General features: G+C 42.9%; 1 protein-coding gene across 2 annotated transcripts in view; it reads right to left on the reverse strand.

Annotated features, from left to right (window-relative positions):
- Nucleotides 1–4,386: 4,386 nt before the first annotated feature.
- Nucleotides 4,387–24,774, reverse strand: part of BORCS5 (BLOC-1 related complex subunit 5) — a 96,453-nt gene continuing 76,065 nt past the window's right edge. The window contains exon 4 of one of the 2 annotated variants that reach the window (XM_065887471.1): nucleotides 4,387–5,065. In XM_065887471.1, the coding sequence (XP_065743543.1) occupies nucleotides 4,835–5,065 (231 nt within the window). In that variant the 3' untranslated portion in view covers nucleotides 4,387–4,834. The remainder of the gene's footprint in view (nucleotides 5,066–24,774) is intronic. The other variant, XM_065887472.1, reaches the window with a different exon arrangement.

The raw sequence follows: 24,774 nt of genomic DNA on the forward strand, positions 1-24,774 counted from the left end.
GCATGTGGGTAAGTTATCTGGTTACCCTTTCCCTCTGTAGCCACAACATTTGAATGGAAGGTACATGCCTCGTGTGTATGCAAGAAATTCAGTGTTACTTATTATAAACCAACAAACAACAATGACATCTCTGAGGCACTGTGTAGCTCTTAACAAAGGAATGAAAGTCAGGGTAGGGGAAAGAGAAGCAAAATTACTTCTCTCACAATTCAGAAAAAACATACACCTAAAAATTCCACAAGAAGAAAACATTTCCCTTCCCTCCATGCTGCCGTTCAATCTTTAGTATCAACATGTTAAGTAACTTCCGACTGAACACTACATATCTGGGTTTAGCTGAGGTGTAAACAAAACAGGAAGACAAAATTTTCAATTACTCTAGGATTTTAATACATGTTTGTTCACAGCTCTCATTACTGAAGATTCCTTGTTTTCCTCGGGATTTGCTAGGGGAAATGCCAAAGCTAAATAAGTACTACAAATAAACCCGAAAGAGTAAGTGGCACATGTAGTTCCCCAGGGCCATTAGTTTACGTAGCCTTGGAAACAGCATGTCTATAATACCTATAATGTACCTTTTTCACACGTTGGAGGAGAAAGCAAAGAAATCAGCCAGAGAATACTTTACCAAAGACAAACCAACCAAACCAATTTCTTGAGTGCACTTAGAATGTGGAGTCCTTAAAAACTCATTCCATCGAATATTCACTCTGGCAGAGAACGTAAGTTACTAAGAATGATAAAACTTTGAGGGAAATAAAGATGTGAAATCTATAAACTCATTATAAAGCTGCCCATGAAATCTATCACTTGCTCTTAACCCCACAATTTATTTATTGTAAACTTATATGCACATAATACAAGGGGTGAAGGCCTTTCTACTGATCTTCCACTTCAACTAGTGAAACAAGGAGGCTGCAGTAGAGCGGCCTGTTGGAGGGGGTTCATAACTAGAGGTGAACAGACTGACAAAACAGGTCCTTAAAGGAAGTGAGCCACTTGACACCTGTCTAATTCATAGTTAAGAAAAAGAAAGAAAGAAGCTCTCCCTTGGCAACTCAGAAATTAAAGTCACTACAAGACCCAGGGCCACTGCTCAGACACAACAGGCCAAGACGCTCCTCACTGCTTCTTGAGGGTGATGTATCAGAACCGCAGATGTGGGATCTAAGAGCTGGAAGGGGCATGAGACCCCACCCAGACCACCTCGTGCTCTAGCGGGGGTGGAAACTTCCAGCCAGGGCTCTCTGACAACCCCAGGCAGCCTCCCCATCCCTGAAACATCCGAGAGCGTCCAGCTAGGTCACTGGTCATTAACCAACAGAGATCCAGCATCACTGTCTCCTGAAACAGTAAACCCCTCAGATTCCCAGAATCCATTGGAAAAAGTAAAATATTGAGGAGGGAAAAGTAAAATGTTACCAGTCAGGGTTCAATCAGAGAAGAACCACCAGGAATGATGTAGAATAAGGAGGCTGTTCAAGAGACTCACCTTAAGCAGTTAATTAAGGGAGCTGCTAAGAGTCCCCGCTGTGCTGTTTCTTCTTCACCAGGAGTCGCTGGGCAGGTGGTCCAGAAAACAGCTGGATGTGCAGTGGGGGATGGATGGGCAGTGGCGGAGAGCCAAGACACCTGAAGCCTGCAAGCAACAAGCTGGAACCACATCTGTCTCCCACCAGAACCCACGCTGGCTCTTCCCTTCTCTAAGCCCTCATCCTCCCTGCTGCAGAAGACCTAAGGAGAAGTTAGTACTCATACCTGGCCCAGGATCTGGAAAAGCTGAAGGCAGAGTTCTGTGGGGCCGAACGGAGGAGCTGCTGCCCACACACCAAAAGTGCAACAGGGCCTGACTGACAGCGACGCCATCAAATACACGTGGATGTTGCTTCACTTCCACTGACAAGTCTCATGCAAATCTCTCTTGTGGCCAACCCTAACCAAAAAGGAACAGGGAAGGGAATTCCAGGAAACGTAACTCGACTTAGCCAAAGTTGATAACGTTGCAAAACCACCACATACCACAAATATTAAATTAACTAGAATTATTTCAAAACACATCAGATTTGCCTATTGTTCTTCTCTGCTTCTACCCAGGAATAAGCAGTCTATCTACTTTGGACCCAAATCTAAGTTAATATACCATGTGTTGTCTAGTGTCTTTGTAAGAAGGAAAAGAACTGGATGGAGCGCTGGCTGGCAGAGGAGTTCTGCGCGCTGTGCGAGGCCACCTTTCTGCCACGTCCAGACCATCAGCTGCTGCAACACAGTTGAGAAAGCTCTGTCCTCGCAGGCTCAGTCTGCATGTCACTTTGTTAAGTGCTTTTATTTGTAAATTGTATTAAGTGCAGTAAGGATAATGCAACGTGATCTCTGAGCTATTTTGACAGCTTGTAGACAACCGGCCTTTCCTTCTTTGAAAGCTACAAGCATGTCTCTGTGTTCAGAGCCAGGTTCTGTATACTCCAGGAACTCAAAAAAAGACAATGATGATTGAGAGCTGAAAAATGCCACTTTCTGTCAGTCTAGGGGAAGGGACTATGAGAATGCCTTTTATTATTCAACTTTTCTGCCAGTTTGAAGTTAAAAAAAAAAAAGTGAAGTTAGGAAAAAATAGTAATTAGAGTAGGTGGGTACCTAGTCTAGCCACATCAGATATTAAAATGTATTGTGAAATTATAATATTAAAACAGTGTGTGGGCTTCTCTGGTGGCGCAGTGGTTGAGAGTCCGCCTGCCGATGCAGGGGACACGGGTTCGTGCCCCGGTCCGGGAAGATCCCACATGCCGTGGAGCGGCTGGGCCCGTGAGCCATGGCCGCTGAGCCTGCGCGTCCGGAGCCTGTGCTCCACAATGGGAGAGGCCACAACAGTGAGAGGCCCGCATACCGCAAAAAACAAACAAACAAAAAAACAGTGTGAAAAAACGAACAAAACCCAGCATGAAACAGTATGGACAGAAAGATCAATGGATCTGAATACAGTCCAGAACCAGATCCTCGATTACATGGAAATTTAATACATGAAAGGAGCACTGAACACGGTGGGGTGGGGGTGGGGGAATGCATTATTCAATAAATGTGGCTGCCTTCCCCTCCGTGACATTTCCTAGAATAACCTTAGCTATTTGACAGGTTTTAAAATTACAGAACATCTTTCTTGATTGTACTCTAATGAAATGCTCTAGGAATGGTTTAAAGCCCCACTAAAATCCTGACCACCAAAGGCATTATAAAGATGAGCTTCTTTCACCAGAGTGGCCCAACAAACTCTAAAGGTCTAGCTCCCCACTCCCAGGCTCAGTGCTTCCAATCCCTCCCTGGCTCCCTCAGACGCCTTTATCTCCTCTGGCTGGATGTCTCTACCCGCCTTCCTTCCTGATGGGTAAAGAAGCAGTTCCAGAAGGTTGCCCTCTGAAGGAGGCAGATGCTGCCTTGGCCTCTTCCCCTGGCTCTGGTTTCCAGGTTGTCTTTCCAGTTCACAGGGAATGAGCCATCTTGATACTTTTTGGTCCTTAGAAAATGCTAGAAGCTATTGATTTTTTCCCTGTGTCTAAACTTTTTAAATTATTTTTTCCATTTAGCTTGGAATGTTCATATTTCTGCTGTCATCCAGCTGTTTTATGCCCTACATTTTATCCCGGGTTCTAAGAACCTTACAAGAGAGTGTTCAATCAAAATTCGAGGTTAGAATCAGATGAAGTTTAACTGAGAGATGCTAAACTAAGTGGGATCGATTTTAACCTTACAAATATACCTAAGGCTGTTTGGACACAAAAAACACCCTCTGAGGCTTGGAGGAATCTAGGGAGCCCCGTGGGCCTCAGTGACCTCCCTATATCCCCGGCTCCTGGTCTCCGTTTGCCGGCCTGGATCTGTTCGTACGTTCCACTTCTTTGCTTCTGCGATCTCTTCTTCCATTAGAACGTTTATGATGTGCAACAAGTACTGCACCGAGTACTTTTGTGGTTACTCAAATTGCTTCATTTCCTAATCTCCCATAGAAATTCAGCAGCACTTGGAGTTTTTCCTCTTCAGCCTTTTTTGTATCCCCGGCACAATGCCTGGCCCATCCAGTGGGCTCCGTGGACGCCTGCTGGGTGAGCGCTCTCCGCTCTGCTCCACGAGTCTGCAAAGCTAGTAAAAGCAAATGTGGACTAAAACCTGCCTCAAAAACTGGAGTCCTGCCAGCGCTGATGTAATAAGAAGAAACCTAAACTGTATCTGCATCAAGGAAACCAGCTATCAGTGGGAGATGAACCCGACCAGGCTGTGGAAAGGGAGTCTTCAGTTTCCGATGACGACACAGGAGGGGCACCCTTAGCCGACACAGCAGCAGTGCCAGGCCAGATAAAGACTTGCTACGATGGAAACACAACGCACACACCTGGATTAAATTAGTTCTTTATGTTTACAACCCACAAGACAGCCTACTGAGAAAAATTTCACGGAGGCGTCAAGGACACAGAGCTTCTTAAAATATTTCTCCCCTTCTCTTCATATTTTCAGTCTGCAAGCTAGACTAGATAATATACACTGTCAATTAAAAAAAAACTACGCAAAATAAAAATAAGTCCCAAGGCAGAGTTCTGTAAAGAATCCCTAATGTTGAAACATTGCAACTTCGGTGACCACTGAGAGTAGGTTTGCTGGCTTTGCAGAGGGAGAGCGCGTCAAGGGAAGGGCTGGGGCATCGCAGTCTCCAGGGCGGCTGGACTGCTTCCCGTGCCCTCAGGGAGCGTCAACACCCCCAGTGGCCTTCGGTCACCTCCGACGCCTTTGGTTCCAGGCGTCCCGGGGCCCTGGCGGTCCCCCGACCGCAGCTGGTAGGGGGAGGCAGCTACAGCCTGAGCTCGCGGTCGGGCTTCATGCTGAAGGGCTCCAGGCGCTCGGCCTCGGGCAGCAGGCTGTTAAGCCGCTCCAGCAGCGGCACTGTCTGGTCGATGCCCATCTGGATACGGCGCAGGATGGCCGACATCTCGTTGACCTTCTGGATCTGCTCGGCGTATTTGGCGTATCTTTTCTGGCGCTCCTGCATGAAGCTAAAGAGGGTTTCTACAGACAGATCCATCTGCAGGAGGGAGAGAAGTGAGACACATTCAACCCACAGGAAACAAGTCCCGTCACAAGGCTGGGGGATGGGCACGAGGTGCGGAGCCCACGGGCCACGTGGGGGGGCGACCAGCTTTGCAGGAAGCGGAATCGCTGGGCATAAAAACCTTCCAGGACACGGCCTGACCGGCTGCTGCCCCAGAACCCTCTGCAGAGGGAGACTGGGATGACGGCCTCCAGCTCTGCCTTCTGGGAACGTGAGCCATCTAGTCCTTGTTGAGACCCTAGGATTTCTAGCTCTTTCTCTCTATAGGAAAGAATCCTGGGCTCAGAAATCAGGCAGACCAAGGTTTGACTCCGGCTCTGCCACTTGAGCTGCTAATATGTATGCTTTCTGTCTCAGGTCTTTCATCTGCAAAAATCAGGGAACGGATGGCAGACTTGCAAGGTTGCTGTGAGGACGAAATGAGATGACGACGTGCTCAGGACTCGGCTTTGTCCTCCCTCCTCCCTGGAGGCTGCAGACCGCAGTCACTCCGGGAGAGCTGCCTGGAGGGGGTGGCACTCCCCGCCAGGACCACAGATGCCAACCAAGTCAAGTCTATATACCATGCGGGGCAGACGGAGGACTGCTTCGGGCACCCTCCCCCGAGTCAAGCAAACTGGAGGCTCTGGGCTCCCCTTCTGTGGCCTCTTTTCCTCCCCTGGCGAGGTTCTTTGGTACCTATCATCTGGATGAGAACCGGAGGAGGAGGGAACCACCAGCGTGTCGGATGCCCACACCCCTCCTCTGCATGGACCCGCATCCACTCCCTCCCCAGTTGTTTCCTTCCGCAACCAGGGAGGAGACAGTCACACCCCAAGACTCATGCTTCTGTCCCAAAGCTCAAATGGCACCTCAACCCTTCCTTCTTGTACTCCCAGGAGCACGGCCCTTCCCAACCCCGGCACCCAGCCAAGCACTGGCCCTCAACGCGAGTTACCGCAGAGGCTCCGAAAACGGCGTGATAAAGACAAAAACAAAACAAACACTCTAACATATAAGAGACCCAAGCCAGGGCACCCCCCGAAAACAAAATAACCAATTCTATTTTGACGTTGTGCGTGTGGGGAGAGAGGGACGGTGCTGAGGAGCAGGGCGTTTGTTACAGGAACTCAGGGCTTATTTTTGTCCGTTGGTTCTCCCGTCACTTGTTTTGAAATGCCGAGGGGACAACGAAAGACAGCTGGTGAAGGGCTGGGGTGCGCAGGGAGGAAAATAATCCATCTGAATGGGAAGCTCCAGACAAGGTGGAAACAGTTTCTACCTTCAGAGGGCTCTCTGCAAGCCTGTTCAGGCACTCAGCACTTTGGAGGTGGTGAGGCAGGAAACGATCGTCTTCCTCACAGTCGGCGCCAGCCTTCTCAGGATGGCAATTCAGTCCAGCACCTAGGAACACTCCGCCCTCTGCGAGACTGTGGGAGCCAGCTGGGACCCACTCGTGGGCCAGCACAGCCCATGGAACAGCCTGCACCAGAATTCAGAACCTTCTCGCGTCATCACGTTTCGCTTGGCGGCGGCACTCCCGGCCCCCAGCCCCGGACTCTACCAGACTAGACAGACTCCCGAGTCAGAGTTTATCTGAAATGGCCTCCAAGGCTCTACCTTATCGTGCCTAAGGCCCTTGACAATCAACCCATCCCCTCCCCTACGGCCGGACTGACACCTGATTAGACAGCTTTTACAACCATCTTAGCAAGGTTCTTGTTCAATGGCATACACTTCCTTACACACTTCCACATCCAGCTGAGGCCACGTTTAATGTGTCCAGAGCTTCTGTCCGAAGCCATGTCATGCTGAATGCTTAGGTGAGCACACTGAATTCAAGCACGCTGTTCAAACATGTTTAGAGCATGTCTTCCAAGAGTCAATTCCATGACAGTCCCAGAGGGAAAAAACCACAGAAGAGGAAACTCAGGGTTGAGCGACCTCCAAGATCTCACAGTGACAGAACCAAGACTAAAACCCAGATTTCCTCAGTCCAGCATCTTCCTTTTACTGTATTTAATTGAGAGAGTGTACCATTAGGGGCACACGAGATTTTAGTTGGTACATGGCATGGCATTAAAGAGCATCAAATCACGTGATGGAAAAGTTATTGCCTTTTAAATCTTTTCCCATTCTTTCTGATTGCTGCAAGTAAAGTCTCAACTTGATGCAGCTAAGACTTTAATACCTGGAAGAGTGTAATAAAACGGGCAACGCCTGCTTCTCATGCCCCGCCCTTTGCTCAGACAATACCGCTCCTGACCCCTACCCCTACCTAAGGATGTGCCCGTGAACCCCAGGTACGCACTTACTCCAGCATTTCTGACGTGACTTTAGGCAATGTCAGCATCTAATGCAATTCTGAATCTTACCGTTTTGACAATCGGGAACATATTCACCTTCCCTGTTTCTATTTTGGCATGCAGACTCTAACAAGGAAGCATAAATACAACATACAGAGTCAACAGACATTTATCGAGTACTACCGTGTGCCATGCAAAGTCCTAGCGATATAGACATTAAGAACCAAAACTATTTACACCCACGGCTTACCGTGTACATTAACATGACTTTTCTTTTCCACTCTCTTTGTTAACATGACTTTACTATTCCAGGAAACTCAGGCCCAGAAGGAGGAATGTTGCAAATAACTTTGTTTCAGGAACTTCCAGAGGAGCCATTTAAATGAAAAAACTATTAGATTTTCCAATAGACAGAGAATGACTATTTATTCCCCGTGACTCTTGCCTCAAAACCCTGGCCTTGCTGTGACCACATGTCTAAGTACTAGTCAGCGGCATGTATAGGAGGAAGTCTCTCACGGAGCTTCCGGGCGCCTTCCTAAAGGTTAGCTGGCATGCTCCTTCTCTCCTCCTTTGGCCCTTCCCTCCCTCTGCTGCTGCTGAAATGCAGGTGCAGCCCCCATGGACCACGAGAATAACTAAGCTCATAATCTGTGCGTCGGCAGAGCAGTGAACTAGAAGAAGTCTGGGTCCATGAGGCTTTTTCCCCATGAGAGTCGTACCAGGTGTAGGAGAGAACAACAAATTTCCATTTTGACTGTATGGCCCAGGAAACTCTGTTCAATACTCTGTAATGACCTATATGGAAAAAGAACCTAAAAAAGAGTGAATATATGTATATGTATAACTGATTCACTTTGCTGTACAGCAGAAACACAACACTGTAAATCAACTAGACTCCAATAAAAATTAATTTAAAAGAAACAAACAAGGTAGAGACTTCCCCTGGTGGAGCAGTGGTTAAGACTCCACACTCCCAATGCAGGGAGCCTGGGTTCAATCCCTGGTCAGGGAACTAGATCCCACATTCATGCTGCAACTAAGAGTTCGCATGCCTCAACTAAGGAGCCCGTGAGCCTCAATTAAGAAGCCTGCCTGCCAGAACTAAGACCTGGTGCAACCAACTAACTAAATAAATAAATAAATATTTTTTTTAAAAAAAGGTAAAAAAAAAATTTCCATTCTGTATAAGCCACCATAATTCTGGGTCTCTGTAACACCAGTTCGATTTAATCTTACACTGATAGAATGAATGTGATAAAGTCCCTGCCCTAAGGAACTCACTGTTGACTCTTAAACTCATACTTCAAACCTTGCTCCACATATTCATATACTGTCTCTGGTGGCAGTACCTTTCAAAGGGCAGGTGAAAAAGGAGGTGAGATTATTTGTGGGTGTAAGTGCAGGCTTTACTATGACATTAGACATCTATAGAAGGGGCTCAAAGTCGTTCTAAATACCTTATGTGTATGGGGCATCCTATTTGCCCACCTGGTCGGTCAAGTGCCAGCAATGGATCCAAAATATTAGCAAATCAAATCCAGAAATATACAAAAAGGATAGTATATCATTACCAAGTGGGGTTTATCTCAAGGATGTAAGCTTTTTCAGCATCTGAAAACCAAAGTAATTTGTCACTTCAATATAATAAATGTTAAAAATCATATAATCATTTCAACCGACACAGAAAAAGCATTCGACAAATTATGAAAATTTCAGCAAATTAGGAACAGAAGGAAACTTCTTCAGTCTGATAAAGGGCATCTGTGAAAACCCAACAGCTAACATCACAGCTAGTGGTGAAAGACACTTTTCTCCCTAAGATCAGGAATAAGGCAGGATGCCCATTCTCGCCACTTCTATTCAAAGTTGTACTAGAGGTCCTAGCCACTGCAATAAGTCAACCAAAGGAAATAAAAGGCACAGGAACTGGAGAGGAATAAATAAAAGGGTCTTAATCTGCAGATGACATGGTGTACCTAGAAAATCTTAAGGAAGCTTAGAACCAAAAACTAATAAAACCATCAAGTGAATTTAGCAGGGTTGCAAGATACATGGTCAACATATAAATATCAATTGTATTTCTATACATTTGCAATGAACTGGACAGTGGAATAAAAAATACAAAATTTACAACTGCATCAACATAAAAAACTTAGAGAAAATGTCACAAAATATGTATAAGACCTACACACTGATATTACAAAACCCTGCAATGAAAAATTAAAGGAGATCTCGAAAATGGAGAGGTATACCATGTTCATGGATTGGAAGATTCAACATCATTAAGATGTCAGTTCTTGCCAAATCGATTTATAGATTCATTTGCAATCTGAATCAAAATTCTAGATGGCTTTTTTTGGTAGGGATTTGACGAGCTGATTCTAAGTAAACAGAATTGTCAAAAGAATTTTGAAAAAGAACAAAGTCTGAAGACTTATAGTAATTCTTTCAAGACTTAATTTAAAGCTACAGGGTGGAGTCAAGATGGTGGTGTGGGAAGATGCAGAGTTAGCATCTCCCCACAACTAGGGCGCCTGTCAGCTGCTGGTGAGGGACTCTGAGGCCCAGGGGATAGGAGGAACCTCAAAGTGAACCGGTAGGATATAGAGGGACTGAGGAGGGAGGAGAAGTGGAGGCCAGATAGGATCAGTGACCCTGAGACCAGGGAGATCAGGAGAGGCAGGCAGGAGAGGCCCTCCTAGACTGCAGGAGCAGGAGAAGAGAGCAGGGCATTTGCCTCACTCACTCAAGCCCAGGAAGCCTTCTAGGCTCCCAGGTGAGATGTCCTGCCTTCTGAGACCAGGGGTGGGGGGGCACGCCTGGGCCCCTTCTGTTCCTTGAGCCTAAGCACCACCCCCCACAGCCCCCAGGGCCTTTTCCAGCCCTGTGGGTCCTGAGCACTGGCCCCACCCACCACCCAAACCTCACCCTTGCTTAGACCCCACCCTCCAGAGCCAAGTTCTTCCCTGCTCCCTTTTTTTTCCCCTCCTCCTCTTTTGTTTTACTATTGTGGTACTGATGTACCTTCTGGTTGTTGATTCCTCTATATTTTTATTTTTATTTTCTTCCTAATATATCTGTTTGTTTCCTAGTCTGATTTTATTTTTCACTTTGTTATTGTTCTTTTTTTCTTTTCTGCCACCCCAGGCATCACGAGCCCAGGGTCGGGGGGAAGCTCCTGCGGTGGGAGCTCCGAGTCCGAACCACTGGACTGACAGAGAACCTCAGAGCCCAGGGAATACTCATCAGAGTGAGGTCTCACAGAGTTCCTCATCTCAGCACCAAGACCCAGCTCTACCCAAGAGCCAATAAACTCCAGTGTTGGAAGCCTCAGGCCAAACAACCAATAAGACAGGAACACAATCCCACTCTCACAGATGAAGGAGCAAGGTAAAAAACCTACAGGACCAAATAAATGAAGAGGAAATAGGCAATCTACCTGAAAAAGAATTCAGAGTAATGATAGTAAAGGTGATCCAGAATCTTGGAAATAGAATGGAGGCACAGACTGAGAAAATATAAGAAATGTTTACCAAAGATCTAGAAGAACTAAAGAACAAACAAACAGAGATGAACAACATGATAGCTGAAATGAAAAATACACTAGAAGGAATCAATAACAGAATAACTGAGGCAGAAGAATAAGTAAGTGAGCTGGAAGACAGAATGGTGGAAGTAACTGCCGAGGAGCAGAATAAAGAAAAAGAATGAAAAGAATTGAAGACAATCTCAGAGACCTCTGGGACAACACTAAATGCACCAACATTCTAATTATAGGGGTCCCAGAAGAAGGAGAGCAAAAGAAAGGGTCTGAGAAAATACTTGAAGAGATTAGAGTTGAAAACTTCCCTAACACGGGAAAGGAAATAGTCACCCAAGTCCAGGAAACACAGAGAGTCCCATACAGGATAAACCCTAGGAAAAACACACCAAGACACATATTAATCCAACAAAGAAAAATTAAATTCAAAGAAAAATTATTAAAAGCAGCAAGGGAAAAACAAAAAATAACATACAAAGGAATCCCCATAAGGTTATCAGCTGATTTTTCAGTGGAAACTCTGCAGGCCAGAAGGGAGTGGCAGGATATACTTAAAGTGATGAAAGAGAAAAACCTACAACCAAGACTACTCTACCCAGCAAGGATCTCATTCAGATTTGATGGAGAAGTCAAAAGCTTTTCAGACAAACAAAAGCTAAGAGAATTCAGCACCACCAAACCTGCTTTACAACAAATGCTAAAGAAACTTCTCTAAGCGGGAAACACAAGAGAAGAAAAAGACCCACAAAAACAAACCCAAAACAATTAAGTAAATGGTAATAGGAACATACATATCAATAATAACCTTGAATGCAAATGGATTAAATGCTCCAACCAAAAGACACAGACTGACTGAATGGATACAAAAACAAGACCCATATATATGCTGTCTACAAGAGACCCACTTCAGACCTAGGGACACATACAGACTGAAAGTGAAGGGTTGGAAAAAGATATTCCATGCAAATGGAAATCAGAAGAAAGTTGAAGTAGCAATAATCATATCAGATAAAATAGACTTTAAAATAAAGACTGTTAGAAGAGATAAGGAGGGACACTACATAATGATCAAAGGATCAATCCAAGAAGAAAATATAACAATTATAAATGTTTATGCACCCAACATAGGAGCACCTCAATACATAAGGCAAATGCTAACAGCCATGAAAGGAGAAATCGACAGTAACACAGTAACAGTATGGGACTTTAACACACCACTTACACCAATGGACAGATCATCCAAACAGAAAATAATAAGGAAACACAAGCTTTAAATGACACAATAGACCAGATAGATCTAAGTGATATTTACAGAACATTCCACCCAAAAGTGGCAGAATACATTCTTCTCAAGTGCACATGGAACATTCTCCAGGATAGATCACATCTTGGGTCAAAAATCAAGCCTCGGAAAATTTAAGAAAATTGAAATCGTATCAAGCATCTTTTCTGACCACAATTACAGGAAAAAAAACTAAAAAGCACAAATACATGGAGCCTAAACAGTGTGCTACGAAATAGCCAAGAGATCACTGAAGAAATCAAAGAAGAAATTAAAAAATACAGAGAAACAAATGACAATGAAAACACGACGACCCAAAACCTATGGGATGCAGCAAAAGCAGTTCTAACAGGGAAGTTTAGAGCAATACAATCTCACCTCAAGAAACAAGAAAAATCTCAAATACACAATCTAACCCTACACTTAAAACAAGTAGAGAAAGAAGAACAAAGAAAACCCAAAGTCAGTAGAAGGAAAGAAATAATAAATATCAAAGCAGAAATAAATGAAATAGAAATGAAAAACACAATAGCAAAGATCTATAAAATTAAAACCTGGTTCTTTGAGAAAATAAACAAAATTGATAAACCCTTAGCCAGACTCAGCAAGAAAAAAACGGGAAAGGACACAAATCAATAAATTTAGATATGAAAAAGGAGAAATCACGACTGACACTGCAGAAATACAAAGGATTATAAGAGACTACTACAAACAGCTATATGCCAATAAAATGGACAACCATGAAGAAATGGACAAATTCTTGGAAAGGTACAATTTTCCAAGAGTGAACCAGGAAGAATTAGAAAATATAAACAGACCTATCACAAACAATGAAATTGAAACCATAATTAAAAATCTTCCAACAAACAAAAGCCCAGGACCAGATGGCTTCACAGGCGAATTCTATCAAACATATAGAGAAGAGCTAATACCAATCCTTCTCAAACTCTTCCAAAAACTTGCAGAGGGAGAAACATGCCCAAATTCATTCTATGAAGCCACCATCACCCTGATACCCAAACCACAAAAAGATACCACAAAAAAAGAAAATTATAGACCAATAAATATCACTGATGAACATATATGCAAAAATCCTGAACAAGATATGCAAACAGAATCCAACAGCACATTAAAAGGATCATACACCATGATCAAGTGGGATTTATCTCAGGGATGCCAGGATTCTTCCATATATGCAAATCAATCAATATGATGCACCACATTAAGAAATCAAGGAATAAAAACCATATGATCATCTCAATAGATGCGGGAAAAGCTTTTGACAAAATTCAACACCGATTTATGATAAAAATCTCCAGAAAATGGGCATAGAGGGAACCTACCTCAACATAATAAAGGCCATATATGACAAACCCACAGCAAGCATCATACTCAATGGTGAAAAACTGAAAGCATTTCCACTAAGATCAGGAAGAAGACAAGGTTGTCCACTCCAGCTGCTCTAATTCAACACAGTTTTGGAAGACCCAGCCACAGCAATCAGAGAAGAAAAGGAAATAAAGGAATACAAATTGGAAAAGAAGACGTAAAACTGTCACTGTTTGCCAATGACATGATTCTATACATAGAAAATCCTAAAGATGCCACCAGAAAACTACTAGAACTTATCAATGAATTTGGTAAGGTTGCAGGATACAAAATTAATGCACAGAAATCTCTGGCATTCCTATACACCAACAACAAAAAATCAGAAAAAGAAATTAAGGAAACACTCCCATTTACCATTGCAACAAAAAGAATAAAATGCCTAGGAATAAACCTGCCTAAAAAGGTGAAAGACTTGTACTCAGAAAACTATAAAACACTGATGAAAGAAATCAAAGATGACATAAACAGATGGAGAAATATACCATGTTCTTGGATTGGAAGAATCAATATTGTGAAAATGACTATACTACCCAAAGCAATCTACAGATTCAATGCAATCCCTAATAAACTACCAATGGCATTCTTCACAGAATTAAAACAATAAAATTTACAATTCATATGGAAACACAAAAGACCCCAAATAGCCAAAGCAATCTTGAGAAAGAAAAGTTGAGTTGGAGGAATCAAGGCTCCCGGACTTCAAACTATACCAGAAAGCTACAGTAATCAAGAACAGTACGGTACTGGCACAAAAACAGGAATATAGATCAATGGTACAGCACAGAAAGCCCAGCGATAAACCCGCACACATATGGGCACCTAATTTAGGACAAAGGAGGCAAGAACATACAATGGAGAAAAGACAGCCTCTTCAATAAGTGGTGCTGGGAAAACTGGACAGCTACATGTAGAAGAATGAAATTAGAACACTCCCTAACACCATACACAAAAATAAACTCAAAATGGATTAAAGACTTAAGTGTAAGACCAGACACTATAAAACTCTTAGAGGAAAACATAGGAAAAACATTCTTTGACATAAACCACAGCAAGATCTTTTTTGACCCAGCTCCTACAGTAACGGAAATAAAAACAAAAATAAACAAATGGGACTTAATTAATCTTAAAATCTTTTGCATAGCAAAGGAAACCATAAACAAGACAGAAAGACAACCCTCAGAATGGGAGAAAATATTTGCAAATGATACAACAGACAAAGGATTAATCTCCAAAATATACAAAGAGCTCATGGAGCTCAATATCAAAAAAAACAATCCAGTTAAAAAATGGGCGGAAGATCTAAATAGACATTTCACCAAGGAAGACATACAGGTGGCCAAGAGGCATATGGAAAGATGCTCAACATCACTAATTATTAGAGAAATGCAAATCAAAACTACAATGAGGTATCACCTCACAGTGGTCAGAATGGCCATTATCAAAAAAGCTAGAAACAATAAATGCTAGAAAGGGTGTGGTGAAAGGGAACCCTCCCGCACTGTTGATGGGGATGTAAATTGATACAACCACTATGGAAAACAGTAAGGAGGTTCCTTAAAAAACTAAAAATAGAACTACCATACGACCCAGCAATCCCACTACTGGGCATATACCCTGAGAAAACCATAATTCAAAAAGAGGCATGTACCACAATGTTCACTGCAGTGCTATTTACAATAGCCAAGATGTGGAACCAACCTAAACGTCCATTGACAGAGGAATGGATAAAGAAGATGTGACACATATATACAATGTAATATCACTCATCCATAAAAAGAAGTGAAATTGAGTTACTTGTAGTGAGGTGGATGGACATAGAGTCTGTCATATAGAGTGAAGTAAGTCAGAAAGAGAAAAACAAATACTGTATGCTAACGCATATATATGGAATCTAAAAAAGAAAAAAATTGGTACTGATGAACCTAGTTGCAGGGTAGGAATAAAGAGGTAGACATAGAGAACGGACTTGATGACATGGGGTGGGAGGGCGAAGTGAGAGCAGCATCGACATGTATACACTACCGAATGTAAAATAGTTGGCTGGTGGGAAGCAGCAGCACAGCACAGGGAGATCGGCTCGGTGCTTTGCGCTGACTAGTGGGGTGGGATAGAGAAGATGGGAGGGAGGCTCAAGAAGGAGGGGATACGGGGACATGTGTGTGCATATGGCTGATTCGCTTTGTTGTGCTACAGAAACTAACACAATATTGTGAAGCAATTACACTCCAATAATTATACTCCAATTATATACTCCAATTATTAAACAATTATGAAACAACAAAGGATTAATCTCCTTAATCATACTCCAATTATATACTCCAATTATAAAACAATTATGAAACAACAAAGGATTAATCTCCTTAATTATACTCCAATTATGTACTCCAATTATATACTCCAATTATAAAACAATTATGAAACAACAAAGGATTAATTTCCTTAATTATACTCCAATTATATACTCCAATTATACTCCAAAAAAAGCTATAGTAATCAGGATTGGCACAGAGACATAAATAGATCAATGAAACTGAACAGAGTGTAGAAACAGATCTAAACATACATGGGTCAATTGATTTTTTTTTTTTACAAAGTTTTCAAGGTAATTTAATGGGGAAAAGAAAGTTTTTCAACAATTTTTGGAAGAACCCAATAAAACCTGAACCCCTACACCTCACCCCATACACAAAAATTAGCATGAAATGGATCACAGACCTAAACATAGAAGCTAAAACTATACAACTTTTAGAAGAAAAACCTTTGCTACCTTGCGGTAGGCAAAGATTTCTTAAACAGGTCCAAAAAACATTAACCATAAAACAAAAAATGGTTAAATTGATCTTCATCAAAATTTAAAACTTCTCCTTGAAAGATACCATTAAGAAAACGATAAGGCAAGCCACAGACTAAGAGAAGAAATATTATCTATTGATCAACATCTGATAATAGACATATTCAGAATATATAAAGACCTCTTACAACTCAATATTAAGAAAAAAATCCAAATTTGGGATCTTTTCAGGAGAACTGACCTGGGCCTCTGTCTCAAAACCTTCATTGAGTTTCTTTTAAAAATCTGCTTTTGGGCTTCCCTGGTGGCACAGTGGTTGAGAGTCTGCCTGCCGATGCAGGGGACATGGGTTCGTGCCCTGGTCCGGGAAGATCCCACATGCCGTGGAGCGGCTGGGCCCGTGAGCCATGGCCGTTGAGCCTGCGCATCCGGAGCCTGTGCTCCGCAAAGGGAGAGGCCACAACAGTGAGAGGACTGCGTACCGCAAAAAAAAAAAAAAAAAATCTGCTTTTGAGATCCTTAAAAGGAGGATTTAGATCCCTTCCAGGAAAGTGAGCCTCCAACTGATAAGCTGAATATCAACTAAATTTATTAAAAAGAAAAGGAGGGGAGAGGAGGCCAGTGAAGAGCCACTGGAAACGGGCTGGGAGCCTACAGAAAAGTCCTGCCAGAGATGAGCTTGAAGTGGGATCTGGTCCTCTTGGGACAAAAGGTCCAAGGAAGTAAAAGAGTAAAACTTGCTTGAAGATTGAACCCACGGGCACTGTTAAGTTGGACTACAGACCAGGAAAAAGGGAATAGCTAGATGTTAACCAGACAATAGTCTCCCCAGAACTCATTTGAGGAAGGCCCGACACGGTGGGGAAGGGAAGACATTCTGGTCAATTTTCACATCACTTTGAGGACTCTGGAGGCTTCAGGTCCATGACCAAGCTTATCCTGGATGCCATCCCTGTCTCTGGATAGTTACTGCTACCAGACGAGAAGTGGCTATTCATGACACCAACGTCCATGAGGTTGCGCACTTCACCTCAGGAGGGACCTGCTTCATGGACGCTCCCGTCCTGGCTGAGCTGCGGTGGCAGAAAAGGACTCAGTGGTTTTCAGACCCACTGGCTTAAATTCTCAATAGTTCACCTCCCAAGGTTTCACCAGAGCTTTCACCTCAGGTGTGAGGTGCCCATCCAGAGCCTGGGAATAATCTGTTTACACATTGGAGGCACCCTGAGCTGGAGGTGAGCGACTCAGGATCCCTCTGAGAGGGGAGGGCTTCTCTCAGAAGGGGAGGGGGCTTCGACAGAAACAACGAAATCAACCAAGAATTATTGTGAGGCTTGAGTCACCAAGCTTTACGGATGACTATACGCAGCTCGCAGGTGAAGACAGCAGTGTCTGTCAGACAGAACTGGGTCCAAGTCTTCGTTGTGCATATGATTACCTTTGTAACCTTGAACCAATTACTGAACCTCATTGAGCTTCAGTTTCTTCACCCTTCAACTGGGGATATTGATTGGTCTTATCTCACGGGATTAAATGTGAGGAATAAATGAGATAAAGAACAGCCCCAGATAAACAGAGCTCCAGGGAAGTCAAGTGGTTAGGACTCTGCCCTTCCATTGCAGGAGACACAGGTTCCATCCCTGGTTGAGGAACTAAGATCCTACAAGCTGCATAGCATGGCCAAAAAAAAAAAAAAAAACCACCAAAAAACAAAACCAAAAAAACCCCCAGAGCTCAATAAATTATAAAATATATGTGAACTGAAAGAGAAACTGTGTCTAGAAACCTCTTTTACATGAAAAATGGAAAGGAAGATTAAGTAAATAAGGGCAGAAAAAATGACATTTGAAGATACCCAAACAGGCACATGTATCTCTGTTGTAAAGGCAGGGAGCTATTGCTATGCCTCATCCCTGTTACACTATCTTCAAGGCTTATGCAATCACTCAGAGGACAATCTACCATTGTGTTTTTTGCTGACATGTTTTATTTTTGTTCTGAACTTCTGCTACTGAAAATCTTACAAAAGAGTCACATTACTCACCCCAAAGTTCCCTTACAGAAACATTTCACACTACTTAATAACTGAAATCATTATTTACCTACAAGTCCTTCCATGTGTTTTTGAGTTATATGTTCAGCCATGAGAATGAGTTACTATTACCACTGTTTGCTGCTACCCAACATAGTAAAATTTTAAAATACCCATGTACTTGCAGATATATATATTTTTTTCAAAAATACTTTGAAAACAAGCAGAAGAGCTTTAATAAATGATATCTTCTCCAACAAGAGTACACGGCTTCAAAAATTATTTTTAAAAATTCCCTGGGGACGTTCCTGGTGGCGCAGTGGATAAAACTCCATGCTCCCAATGCAGGGGGCCCGGGTTCGATCCGTCGGTAGGGAACTACATCCCACATGCGTGCTGCAACTAAGGGTTCGTATGCCACAACTAAGGAGCCCGCCTGCCGCAACTAAGACCCAGTGCAACCAAATAAATAAATAAATATTAAAAATACAAAATTCCTGATAGAATAAGCTTTGATGCTGGTTTGGGACAGGTGGGTTGTCCTATGAAAGACGTCTAAATGCTTGATGTAACTTCCTTTTCAAAGTAAAGGTAACCTTGTCAAAGTAGGGATACATACTACAAGGGCTTATAGTTTTAAGTTAGAAAAAAGATGTGTGAACAACAGTAAGAGCTTCAGAAAGAAGACTGTACATCTTCTAAATTCTAAAATCTTAAGTTGTAGATACGTTCAAGGTGGTCAAAAGCAAATTTAACTTTTTCACAGATCAAAAGAAAATGAATAGGTAAATTGTGTTTCATAGTTAACAAAACTCAAGTCTGTACGATCAACAGACTGTTGCTCTTCCTCTCCCTCAGTAACTTAAGGTTTTTAGAAATGTTAAAAACAAAAACCACTGCTTAAGGACTTAATTGAGACTACATTTTAAAAAGTTACTCATCTTTCCCACCCTTTAAATGTTCAGCTCTTAATGTTAACTTAAGCCTCAAGGTCAATTTTTATTTGGTCTCAAACAGTTCACTTTCTCTGCACTCATTCTACATTTAAATTACAGTTTCCCAAGGAGGTCAATTTAGGAACATGGGGGTTGGGAGGTGGAGGTCACGATGGGCTGAGGCCAGCAAACCAAGGGCTGCTATCTTCTCAAACTCCAAATGCAGGGCTTCCCTGGTGGTGCAGTGGTCTGTCAATGCAGGGGACACGGGTTCGAGCCCTGGTCTGGGAAGATCCCACATGCCAAGGAGCAACTAAGCCCACACGCCGCAACTACTGAGCCTGCGCTCTAGAGCCCGTGAGCCACGAGTACTGAAGCCTGTGTGTCTAGAGCCCATGCTCCACAACAAGAGAAGCCACCAAAATAAGAAGCCCGCGCATCGCAACAAAGAGTAGCCCCCGCTCGCCACAACTAGAGAAAGATCGAACGCAGTAATGAAGACCCAAGGCAGCCAAAAAAAAAACAAAAACAAAAACAAAAACAAAAACCCCTCCAAACCCAGCCCCAGCTTTGTACTTTCGATGGATATCCTTCTGTGCCCCCAAATGTAATGAATACACAGTGATGCACAATTCTGCTTTTATTGTAATTTTTTTCTAGCTAGAGGGGCTAAATGGAAAATTGAGAATTCATTCTGTTTTACAGCTCTCCAAAAATGAATTTTCAGGTCAATAACAATCTATGGGGACGTGGCCATGCCTCTAATGTCTTTTTGGAGATGGGTATATCACTGATTTTTAGCAATGTAGGCTCACCCCCCCCCATCCTTGACATGGCTAATAATTCACTAACATAAAAAGATAGAAGTCAGAAGGCTTGAATTTAAATCCTACTAGTTATGTGACCTTGGACACATCACAAACTGAGTCTGAGCTTCTACTTTTTAAAAATGGGAATAATAATACCCGTCCGTCTGTCCATCCATCCAATTTTACAGTAACGTTATAAAGATTACAAATGAGATGATATATATAAGAGTGATCTAAAAACAGATCAGAGGTATAAAAATGTAATGTTATGTGATTATAAAAAATTCCACTGAATGGCCAAATATGCTTGGAGATTTGTTTTTCATAGTACTGACATAAAACTAAGAAATTCTCCAATTACATGATCACATTCAAAAGAAACTGCTTCAATGTTTTATAAAGAGCTTCACCCTTTCATGTGTTCTGAGTCTCAGAACCACCAATTCTCCTGATTAGAGAGCAGTTAGCAGTTAGTACTCTATAAATTAGTACTGTCCCAAGGGCAAAATCTGGTGTTGCAAATAGAGCTTGAAATTCTCCAAAGAAGATGTAAAAATGGCCACTGGACACATGAAAAGGGATTCAACATCTTTAGTCATTAGGAAAATGAAAACCTAAACCACAAAGAGCTACTACTTTACGCTCACTAGTATGGCTGAAATAAAAAGCCAGGCAATAACAAGTGTTGCTGAAGATGTGGAGAAACTGGAAGCCTCGTGCACTGCTACTGGGAACATAAATGGTGCAGCACTTGGGAAAACAGTTTAGTTTTGCCAAAAATTAAACACAGAGTTACCATATGACCCAGCAATCTCACTCTTAGATATATACTCAAGAGAACAGAAACATATGTTCACACAAAAACTTGTAAGCAGAGACTTCCCTGGTGGTCCAGTGGGTGGGACTCCACGCTCCCAATGCAGGCAGCCCGGGTTCGATCCCTGGTCAGGGAACTAGAGCCTGCAGGCCGCAAGGAAAATCTGTGTTTTCTGGCTTTCTGACCTTCCTCCAGATGACCATCCCCGCAGAGGATTAGGAGCTCTCTGTGGGAACCTTCTCCCGGGTGCCTCTCTCTTGCACAATGGACAAACAATGGGCAGATGTTTTCAAAAATTATGCCATAGGCTAAATGACACCAATTACCACATACTGGACATTTTGAAGTGACTCTGTTTCTGAAGGCAACAGTTTACAATGACAGCTTATAAGAGTAAACGCTTGCCATTTATTCTCATATCACACCCTTGATCTGTAAGTCAGACAAGAAGAGAAATCCCTCTCTGGCAAACCTCAGTCTACACGGTCTACCAGAAACAAAAACTGAAATCCATACTAGTGGGACTGTTTCTTTTAGCAATCTATGTATATCATACTAGGATGACCAGGAAGGTAGAACACAGTATATAATACTTAGTAATTCCCTAGATATTTTAATTAATGTAATAAAATAATGTATAACAGTTACAACTACTATTCACTGAGTATCAATTAAATGTCAGGCATTATACTATGTACTACACATACATTATCTTTATTCCTCGCAATAGGCCTACAGGGAAAATTCCCTTCTCCTACTAGAGCTGCAGAATCAGGGAGTCAGAGATCATAAAAATGTGTCCAGGGTAACACAGCTTGTACTAGCAGTGAAGCCAGAATTCAAACCCATGCTTTTTATCCTAATCTTCGCCTATCTTTTCTACAGAGCTCATTAACTCAAATATCAATTCATTTCAATTAAATATACACCATGTTGGGCAATGTTTTCAGGACCTTTTTGAAATTCTTGACAGATGAATTTAAATGGCAAGTTTTAAAGTTTTCCAGTAGAATGAAAGAACACTTTTGTTTCTAATTTAACCACCATTTCTTTTTTTAATAACAAAAAGAACAAGTTTCCAGACATAATATGAACGTTCACAAAACAAAAACTAAGAGGAAACCAAAGGGAATAAACTACTTGTTAGCAGATAAACTTGAATGACATTTTCACTGGCAAAGTCTGTTTGTACACTTTGTACTCTGATTTTTCACTTGTATAAGCATTTCACAATCCTTGACTTCACAGAGGGGGCTCAGAACATGGAATTTTAGCGCTGCAGGGGTCCTTAGAGATCATTCAATCCCACCCCCCTCACTTTACAGAGGGAGGCCACCCCAGAGTGGGTCAGTCCACACAGCAGGTACTGCCAGAGCCAGAGGTGGACTCCAGATCTGCTGATTGAAGGGCCACCACACAACACTACTGCCAACTTTTCTATAGCTAGCTCTACCTCGTCAAATGAGTTCTAACTGTGTGTCACAACTGTGATCTAAAACAAAATTTCTCCAGACTTGCGGACGTAGAGAACAGACTTCCGTTGCCAAAGGGGTGGGGGAGGGATGGATTGGGAGTCTGGGGTTAGCAGATGCGAGCTAGTATACAGAGAATGGATAAACAACAAGGTCCTACTGTACAGCACAGGGAACTATATTCAATATCCTGTGATAAACCATAATGGAAAAGAATGTGAAAAAGAATGTAGGGACTTCCCTGGTGGCGCACTGGTTAAGAATCCACCTGCCAAGGCAGGGACATGGGTTCGAGCCCTGGTTGGGGAAGATCCCACATGCCGCAGAGCAACTAAGCCTGTACACCACAACTACTGAGCCTGCGCTCTACAGCCATGAGCCACAACTACTGAGCCCACGTGCCACAACTACTGAAGCCTGTGCGCCTAGAGCCCATGCTCCGCAACAAAGAGAAGCCCACGCACCGCAACGAAGAGGAGACCCTGGTCGCCACACTAGAGAAAGCCCACGCACAGCAATGAAGACCCAATGCAGCCAAAAAAAAAAAAAATATATATATATATATATATATATATGAATCACTTTGTTGTACAGCAGAAATTAACACAACACTGTAAACCAACTAAACTTCAATAAAAAAAGAAATAAATGAATAAAACAAAGTTTCTCAAGACACCATTTCTGGCCATAAGGAACACAAAAATCTATTGTGAATTGGTGTCAAAATCAAATGACAGGGACTTCCCTGGTGGCACAGTGGTTAAGAATCTGCCTGCCAATGCAGGGGACATGGGTTGTATCCCTGGTCCGGGAAGATCCCACATGCCACAGGGCAACTAAGCCCATGCGCCACAACTACTGAGCCTGTGCTCTAGAGCCCGTGCTCTAGAGCCCGTGAGCCAGATCTACTGAAGCCTGCGCGCCTAGAGCCTATGCTCCACAACAAGAGAAGCCTGCGCACTGCAATGAAGAGCAGCCCCAGCTTGCTGCAACTAGAGAAAGCCCATGCGCAGCAACGAAGACCCAATGCAGCCAAAAAATACATAAAATTAAAAATAAATTAAAAAAAAATTTTTTTTTTAAATCACATGACAGGGTCAAATCAAATGTCCCCATGTCCATCCGGAATAGGAACGTCTCAGGTGGGCCTAGACCTGCAGTTAGAAGGATGTCAGTCACAATTGTGCACAGTTTCTGTGTCCTTCTGGAATTACATAAGCCTTCTCCAGCTCCTTATTAGTCTGCCATTTCCTGTTGCGCAAGGGACAAACAATGGGCAGACTGTCGCCAGTGTTTTCATTAATTACACCACAGACTGAATGGCATTGATTACCACATAATGGACATTTTGCAGTGACCCTGTTTCCTTTGTTCAAACAATGTATCTAAATGTCTCAGTAAAGGAACACCTTCTATTTGGGCCTTCAAGAGAATGAAGAGATACTGGGATCTCAGGAGTTTGAATTGCATCACTGTGCCCCAATAATTATTTTACGACTTGTCCAACTTCCCCATGTGCCTTCTTACCCTCGGAGGCATTATGTCCAGGCAGGAAGGGAGGAAAGAAATCTCAAAACCTTTAAGCGGGTCCCAAAGCTCAAAACATAAAAGTCAGGCAGATCACACACACACACCGCCCATCCCCCCTCCCCCTGGAAAAGGGCTAGAGTGACACTGAGAGGCAGTAAAACAAGAGGAGAAAAAGATCTGGGTAAAAATCAAAACTCAAGGGCAGAAATTCCACTCCTCCCTCCCCTGGAAAACTTTCACTGCACTCTACGAAAGATATTGATACTAGTTCAGGGGCCACAGACACCCTAAAAGATCTGCCTAAAAGATCTGCTTCCCTGAGAAGTCCCTGTTCTGCTTTCTCTCTCATTAAAGCCCCCTCTCTGCAGCCCTCCCGAGTGGGAGGGGGCAGCACGAGACCACTGTCTGGCTTCCCTGATGGTGTCCCTCTGTCCACCTTCACTGCTACCATGGTCCTCCGAGATATTGGTAAAAATCCCTTTCTCGAAAAAGTGACCGATTGGGAGTGTGGGAAAGTTAGCCTCAAAGAGGCAGAGTTGGCATCTTCAAAATGTAAATGTGGGGTGATCAGGGTTATTTCCTTAAGTGTGACTGCTTCCCATTAAGGACTGCATTTGAAATATAAAAGTATGCTGTGAAACCACGGAGGGAATATTGTAAAGGAATATGGTGTTAGGGAAAGAGGACATTAGGTACAAACAAGGAGAGGAGCTGGGAAGTAAAAAGCCTTTGGATAAAGAAGTAAAGGAAAAAGAACAGTAGAAAAAGCATGGGCTCTGGAGTCTTACATGTGGGT

This window comes from Phocoena phocoena, chromosome 11 (assembly GCF_963924675.1).
Source record: "Phocoena phocoena chromosome 11, mPhoPho1.1, whole genome shotgun sequence".
Classification (NCBI taxonomy): Eukaryota; Metazoa; Chordata; class Mammalia; order Artiodactyla; family Phocoenidae; genus Phocoena; species Phocoena phocoena.